This window comes from Salminus brasiliensis, chromosome 20 (assembly GCF_030463535.1).
Source record: "Salminus brasiliensis chromosome 20, fSalBra1.hap2, whole genome shotgun sequence".
NCBI classification, from domain to species: Eukaryota; Metazoa; Chordata; class Actinopteri; order Characiformes; family Bryconidae; genus Salminus; species Salminus brasiliensis.
In genome coordinates this window covers 2302520-2311606 of record NC_132897.1, presented here as the reverse complement: position 1 = coordinate 2311606, position 9087 = coordinate 2302520, and the positions used below count along the sequence as shown (strand labels likewise).

Below are 9087 nucleotides of genomic sequence, written 5' to 3'. Positions count from 1 at the left end.
TCTGTGAAGGTGGATCTTGTAGGCCCACCAAAGCAGATAGGGTCAGAAGGGGTCAGAGGAGGAGCCAATTTAAAATGAAATAATACAATACTCATAAATACCATTTAATTTAAGTAAAATTGTAAGATTGTAAGTTATGCTTTTTAATGTATTAAACAAAGCGTCTGTAAAATAGTGTTATTTTTATTATATTGAGTCATTTATAATAGTTAATAGTACTTATTGGAGATACTGAATTATTTGTAGTAGATACTGAATCAGTTAGGGTATTAAATAAATCATATCTAATAGTTAATAGTGTCTTTGCAGATACTGAATCAAATTTCTGTAGCTACCGAATCAAATTTCAGTAGATATGGAGTCATTTATAATAGTTAATAGTACTTATTGGAGATAATGAATCATTTTTAGTGGATATTAGATACTGAATCATTTGTAGTAGATACTGAATCATTTATAATATCAAATAAGTCATTTTTAATAGTTTATAAGTGTCTTTGCAGATACTGAATCAAATTTCAGTAGATATGGAGTCATTTATAATAGTTATTAGTACTTATTGGAGATAATGAATCATTTTAATGGATATTAGATACTGAATCATTTGTAGTAGATACTGAATCATTTATAATATCAAATAAGTCATTTATAATAGTTAATAGTGTCTTTGCAGATACTGAATCAAATTTCAGTAGATATGGAGTCATTTATAATAGTTATTAGTACTTATTGGAGATAATGAATCATTTTTAGTGGATATTAGATACTGAATCATTTGTAGTAGATACTGAATCATTTATAATATCAAATAAGTCATTTATAATAGTTAATAGTGTCTTTGCAGATACTGAATCAAATTTCAGTAGATATGGAGTCATTTATAATAGTTATTAGTACTTATTGGAGATAATGAATCATTTTTAGTGGATATTAGATACTGAATCATTTGTAGTAGATACTGAATCATTTATAATATCAAATAAGTCATTTATAATAGTTTATAAGTGTGTTTGCAGATACTGAATCAAATTTCAGTAGATATGGAGTCATTTATAATAGTTATTAGTACTTATTGGAGATACTGAATCATTTTTAGTGGATACTAGATACTGAATCTGTAACTGAGTCTGTAAAATAGTGTGCAGGGGGCGTGTCTTACAGTCAGTTATGGACGCTGGTTAAATTTATGAATTACAAAAAAATATTTTTTTCATATAATTTATTTATAGAGCTCATACTATAAAACGCCAAATATTAAAATAAATATATTTTTTATTTTTTAATTATTTATTCGATGCAGACGTTTCACAGATAACCCACTGGGGGCGCTGTCGAACGGCTGCTGTAAACCAGGGGAAGCTAAGCTAAGCTAAGCTAACCCGTGAAGACTAACGGGAGCCTTCAGCTCGCTTCTCCCTTTCTTATCTCATATTTCCCTTCAAGCGACGCTGAAATGACAGAATTGCGGCACCGTGGTACAGCGGAACATGACCTGAAGCACCAGCAGTCGGAGGATAAGGTAATTAAGCTCAGAAATGCGTATTAAAGCGTGTAGGAGTGAGGGAGCGTTAGTCACCCCGATAACCCAAATGTCACAGCGGGCTAGCATTAGCACGGAGGCTCGGTCACCAACCTGCCCGCTTATCAATGAGCTAGCCGGCGTAGTCCTGCTGTTTCACACATAAATGACAGAAAACCGTGCCTGCCTTCGATACGGGATGCATTTATGACCGTCGCGCTTGTTTTTGTGAAACACCGAAGCTGTTTGCGAGGCTGAAGTTGTGTTCTGTGCTTGTTATTGGAATTTTCCGTTCCACCTTAAATTGTGCAGCAGTTCCTTCAGGAGCGTCTGCGGGCGCCCTATTCTAAGCAGCGCAGGATTTAAGGTGGAACGGGGAATTAAGATCAGGCTCGAAATTGAGTTTGGGAAGCTGGCTGGCTGGAGAGCTGGATGTTTCAGTGGACATTTGAGATGTTTTAGTGGATGGTGGTAAATGGGTGTGTGACACTGAATCATTTGTAGTAGATACTGAATCATTTATGGTATAAAATAAGTCATTTATAATAGTTAATAGTGCCTTTGCAGATACTGAATCATATTTCAGTAGATACTGAATCATATTTCAGTAGATATTGAGTCATTTATAATAGTTAATAGTACTTATTGGAGATACTGAATTATTTGTAGTAGATACTGAATCAGTTATGGTATAAAATAAATAATTTCTAATAGTTAATAGTGTCTTTGCAGATACTGAATCATATTTCAGTAGATACTGAATCATATTTCTGTAGATATGGAGTCCTTTATAATAGTTAATAGTACGTATTGGAGATACTGAATCATTTATAGTGGATACTAGATACTGAATCATTTGTAGTAGATACTGAATAGTTATGGTATAAAATAAATCATTTCTAATAGTTAATAGTGTCTTTGCAGATACTGAATCATATTCCAGTAGATACTGAGTCATTTATAATAGTTAATAGTATTATTGGAGTATTATTGGAGATACTGAATTATTTTTAGTAGATACTGAATCATTTATGGTATAAAATAAGTCATTTCTAATAGTTAATAGTGCCTTTGCAGATACTGAATCATATTTCAGTAGATATTGAGTCATTTATAATAGTTAATAGTGCCTTTGCAGATACTGAATCATATTTCAGTAGATACTGAATCATATTTCAGTAGATATTGAGTCATTTATAATAGTTAATAGTACTTATTGGAGATACTGAATTATTTGTAGTAGATACTGAATCAGTTATGGTATTAAATAAATCATATCTAATAGTTAAGTGTCTTTGCAGATACTGAATCATATTTCAGTAGATACTGAATCATATTTCAGTAGATACTGAATCATATTTCAGTAGATACTGAATCCTATTTCAGTAGATATTGAGTCATTTATAATAGTTATTAGTACTTATTGGAGATACTGAATCATTTATAGTGGATACTAGATACTGAATCATTTGTAGTAGATACTGAATCAGTTATGGTATTAAATAAATCATATCTAATAGTTAATAGTGTCTTTGCAGATACTGAATCATATTTCAGTAGATATGGAGTCATTTATAATAGTTAATAGTACTTATTGGAGACACTGAATCATTTATAGTGGATACTAGATACTGAATCATTTGTAGTGGATACTAGATATTGAATCATTTATAGTAGATACTGAATCATTTATAATAGTTAATAGTACTTTTTGAATCATTTATACTGGATACTGAAAAAAAATCACAGTAGATACTAAATCTTTTGTAGAAGATACTAAGAAAATCACAGTGCTGAATCATTTGTAGTTGATACTGAATCAGTTATGGTATAAAATAAATCATTTCTAATAGTTAATAGTACTGATACTGAATCAATTCTGGTAGATAGTTAATAGTGTTAATAGTAGTTAATAGTGCCTTTGCAGATACACAATCAAATTTCAGTAGATATGGAGTCATTCATAATAGTTAATAGTACTTATTGGAGATACTGAATCATTTATAGTGGATACTAGATACTGAATCATTTGTAGTAGGCATTCATAATAGTTAATACTACGTTTTGGAGATGTTGCATTTAAAAGTGTTAAAGGTTCTACTCTGAAAGGATATCTGACACTAAATCATTTGTAGTTGATACTCAATCAGTTATGGTATAAATTAAATAATTTCTAATAGTTAATAGTACTTTTTGGAGATACTGAATCAATTGTGGTATAAACTAAATCATTTATAATAGTTAATAGTACTTTTTGTAGATACTGAATCAATTATAGTTGATACTGAAAAACATCACAGTATATACTGAATCATTTGTAGTAGGTATTGATTCATTTCTAATAGTTAATAGTACTTTTTGGAGGTACTGAATCAATTATGATAGATATTGAAAACTTCACAGTACATACTGCATCATTTATGTTATAAACTAAACCCTTTATAATAGTTAATAGTGCCTTTGCAGATACTGCATCAAATTTCAGTAGATACTGAATCTGATTTCAGTAGATATTGAGTCATTTATTATAGTTAATAGTACTTATTGGAAATACTGAATCATTTGTTGTGGATGCTGAAAAACATCACAGTAGATACTGAATCATTTGTAGTAGGCATTGATCATTCATAATAGTTGATACTACTTTTTGGAGATACTGAATCATTTATAGTTGATACTGAATAGTTTATAATTTTTAGTAGATACTGAATCATTTATAATGGTTAATAGGTAAAAATCATCTATACTGGTTACTGAAAAAAATCGTAGTAGATACAGAGAAAATCACAGTGCTGAATCATTTGTAGTTGATACTGAATCATTTATAATAGTTAATAGTACTTTTTGGAGATAGTGAATCATTTTTGGTAGGTGCTGCATCATTCATGATGGAGACTGAAAAAAAATGACAGTAGGTATGGAATCGTTTGTAGTAGATATTGAATCATTTTGTAATAGTTAGTAGTAATTTTAGCAGATACTGAATCAAATTTTAGCAGGTACTGAATCATTTTGTAATAGTTAATATTACTTTTTGGAAATACTGAATTATTGTTGTCAGTTTTTAGTCCATTTTTCTCCATGGTTTGAAGCCTGTAGCTGATCTGGATGAATGGACCAATAGAAATGCTCTAAATTACTTGGAATAAACTATTATTTTATATTGACTTCCATTCAGAGTTAGAACTTTTTTGCCTTCTCCTGTAATGTCAGCATTTTGGAGATAAATGTTCTTCCTAAAATATGCTGGGTTTCTAATAACAGCTGTAACTAATGGGAAATCTAGCAGTTCAAAAACAGGCTCAGTAACTGTGCTAACAGAGGGCTCAGAGTGGCCTAGCGGTCTGACTCACTACCTCTACGGCCCGGGGTGAGGAGCTGTAATCCCAGGGCATACCGCCTTGATATCTGGAGTCCAAGAGGGCACAATTGGCCGTGTGGGTGTTCTTGGTGTGGCGCAACAGATAACACCACTACCGGCCAGTGAGATATTATAATATATATAATAAATAAGGAATACAGGATACATACAGATTAACATACTAAATTCATAAAACCACTATTCAATTACTCTCCTGTACTGAATACAGTGATTTCTATTCAACATCTGCTGCACTAATAATACCCTCTATATTCTCAGAAAAGTATATTGTATATCACGATAACTTTGATCTCGATACGATAAAATATTATATTGCCCAGCCGTACTGTATAGACTCTATACATGTACAATACGCATCCTGTACATGGACTGTACACACTGTACGCTCTAAACACACTATATACACACACACTATTCACTCCATGCATAACATATGCGTACACTACAGATACAATATACATTGTACATGCTCTACACACACCATACATACACCGTACATATACCATACACACACTTTACATATACCATATTCACATTTTACATACACTGTATATATTCCATACACACATACTATGCACACGTTATACATACACTGTACATACTCTACACACACCATGCATACACTGTACATATATCCCCTATACCTATACCATACACACTGTACATATACCATACACACACTTTACGTATTCCATACATGTTATAAATATACACTGTACCCACTATACCTATACCATACATACACTGTACATATACCACACACATTATACATATACACTGTACAAATACCATACATACACTGTACCCACTATACCTATACCATACATACACTGTACATATACCACACACATTATACATATACACTATACATATACCATACATACACTGTACATATACCATACACATTATACATATACACTGTACACATACCATACATACACTGTACCCACTATACATATACCATACATACACTGTACATATACCATACACTCACTTTACATATACCATACACATTATACAAATACACTGTACATATACCATACAGACATTATACATATGCACTGTACATACTCTACACACACCATACATATACCATACACATCATACATACACTGTACCCACTATACCATACATACACTATACCTATACCATATATACACTGTACTCACTATACCTATACCATATATACACTGTACATACTATACCATACACATTATATACATACACTGTACATATACCATATACACTGTACCCACTATACCTATACCATACATACACTGTACATATACCATATACACTGTACCCACTATACCTATACCATACATACACTGTACATATACCATACACATTATACACATACACTGTACAAATACCATATATACACTGTACCCACTATACCTATACCATATATACACTGTACATACTATACCATACACATTATATACATACACTGTACATATACCATATACACTGTACCCACTATACCTATACCATACATACACTGTACATATACCATACACATTATACACATACACTGTACAAATACCATATATACACTGTACCCACTATACCTATACCATATATACACTGTACATACTATACCATACACATTGTACACATACACTGTACATATACCATACCCACATTATACATATACACTGTACATACTCTACACACCATACATACACTGTACATATACCATACGTACATATACATATATTGTACACAAACTGCGCTTACTACACACACTGTACACACACTATACATATACTATACATAAACACACATGCTGTACATAAATCATTGCACTGTTTAAAATGTTCAGGTTCATCTGTATCTGTATACGCTCCTAACATATCTTCACACAGAGCCTTCAGAGGAGAACCAGTGTTCATAGAGAACCCTCCATTTACATAACTCGACCCAGCCTGACTTTATATCCTAAATAAAATCAGAACTCAACATTTCAAAAACCGTGAATGTAAAAATCCTGCTGTTGAGGTGACTCTAGACCCAGCATTGAGAAACCCTGCACTGTTGGAAGCTTGTTCTTCCAAACCCTCAAGTATCAGCTGCTATGGGACTGAAATTAGGTTACTGGAAACCGGACTCCGAACAATTCTGGCTGTGTTTTAATATTTGGGCAGACTAAGCATCTCCAACAGCAGGAAGACTGAGAACTCTTCCTGATGGTCCACAGTTGAGCAAGGCCTGCCAGAACGACTCGTGGAGAGGGGAACAGCTTAGCAATGGGTTTACTGGCTAAACTGGGTTTAAGGAAGGTTGGAAATAGGGAGCAACACTTCGAGAGTCTGGAAGAGGGTGTGGTGATGGTGGTGAGTAGCAGTCTAACCACATGGAAGAGTCCAGGCTTGCTCGCCTGTTTTTTTATTTATTTCTTTTGTGAGCAGTTTATCGTGGAAACTTATGAGGTATAACAGTTTTAATACGGGACTGATAGTTGAGCACGGACAAACGTTTATTGCAGATAGGGCCCTCGGCCTCTTCTGAGTGTTCACACTATTTTAACCACTGTCAGAGATTTAAAACCAGAGCCAGAGGGTTCTTCAATGGTCCAATGGGCTTTATAGAGAAACGTAACCAAAAAAAATGATGATTGTTGAAATTTATTTCAGTCAATATTTATTTATTTATTTATTTTTTATTAATTTTGGCTTCCAGTGGTTATGAGAACAATGGTGGTTAATTTAATCTTAATGTATCTTACACTATAGCTTCATCCTTCACTATTATTTATATATAAATGACATATTTTCAATATTTTGTTAGTTTTTATTAGTGTTTTCTGTTGTATTCTATTAAAATTGAAGGAAATTCAGTGTTAGACTGTTAAACTAAAATGAAAAGAAAAACAATTGATTGAAATAATCTTTTGACATTGGCCAAAATAATTGTTATTATGTGTTTTCAAGATGATCAAGCAGCTGTGTTTGAGTACAATAGTACTTTTTGCACCAGTTAGCACCAAAAAGATTTGCACTCTTAAAAAAACAAAAAATAAAAACCCCCCAAAACACGTATCTGTACTAGGGGTGGGTGATATGGTAAAAAAGTATATATAAACAATTCATTATAAATGATTATTATTTAAATGTAGATAAAAAAAACATTAATTTCATGATGCAAGATATTTATTGTGATACTTTTCATGCACACTATCCAAACTAAACAAATACTCTGCCATACTTAGTACAGTGATCTATATTAATCTTATTTCTACTTAATTTAATTAACCAACGCTAATTGCACTCTTTGTAATAAAGCGGGCAGTTGGTCGGGGTACTGATGATCTACTGACGATATACTCATTAAAGCATGTTGTGTATCACGATACCAAAATTTATCACAATCCGATAAAATATCGTCACATTGCCCACCCGTCATCAGTACCATATAGGACCCTCCGAGCGCACCCCAGTTAGGAAGGCACCAATATGGGAACTATGGGCTGATATCCAGAGCTTTTATCTGTTGTACGTATCTGTTGATGCCGATACATAAACGTGTGTAAAATGTAGAAATTGGGACTAAATCCTAATATCATCGTCCCCGGTCTCTCAGTATGTCCTCGTGTTCAGCCAGTCCTAGCGCTGTACGTTGGATTTCTCAGTGATTTCGTTAATTGAGCAGTTTGGTTGGCTTGGCTGTTGAGAGAGCGGGGTCAGCTCATTCCACTCGGACACACACAGCTCTTTGTGTGCTTAACTAAATTAGGTGTGTATGTAAAGTCATGGCTCACTGGTGTACCAGCTATGGGTAGTGGCGATTTCCTGGAGAGTGTTATTGGGTCTGGAGAAGCAGAGTCGCAGCTGTGCAGTCGGGCCTGGGCCGTGGGAAGGGGAGTCTGATTGAGAAACAGACCTTTAGGGGTGAACAATGCTGCTGGAGCTTGGGCTGCAGGGGTGTACTGTTGAAAGGTTTACTGTGGAATAAAGAAATCAAAATACAGGATCCCACCAGTTAATCACCACAACAGATTAATCAATTCATTAATGGAGAAATGAGTCAACAGATTAATCCATAGTGAAAATAATCATTAGTTGAAGAAAATTTAGAGCTTCAAATGCAGCTTTTTATTTATATAACTTTTTGTTTTCGTAAAGGAGATGTTTTACATACGCTTCCATTAATCAATTACTATTTCCATTATTAATTAACTATTTAA

The 9087-nt window shown here is 33.3% G+C and overlaps 1 protein-coding gene and 1 pseudogene across 1 annotated transcript in view; both read left to right on the top strand.

The window, feature by feature from the left end:
* The first annotated feature begins 1358 nt into the window (after positions 1 to 1358).
* cds2 (CDP-diacylglycerol synthase (phosphatidate cytidylyltransferase) 2) overlaps positions 1359 to 9087 on the top strand; it is a 32511-nt gene continuing 24782 nt past the window's right edge. The window contains exon 1 of the mRNA XM_072664592.1: positions 1359 to 1519. Within this exon, the coding sequence (XP_072520693.1) occupies positions 1454 to 1519 (66 nt within the window). The 5' untranslated portion in view covers positions 1359 to 1453. The remainder of the gene's footprint in view (positions 1520 to 9087) is intronic.
* LOC140542067 (uncharacterized) lies at positions 5368 to 6818 on the top strand (annotated as a pseudogene).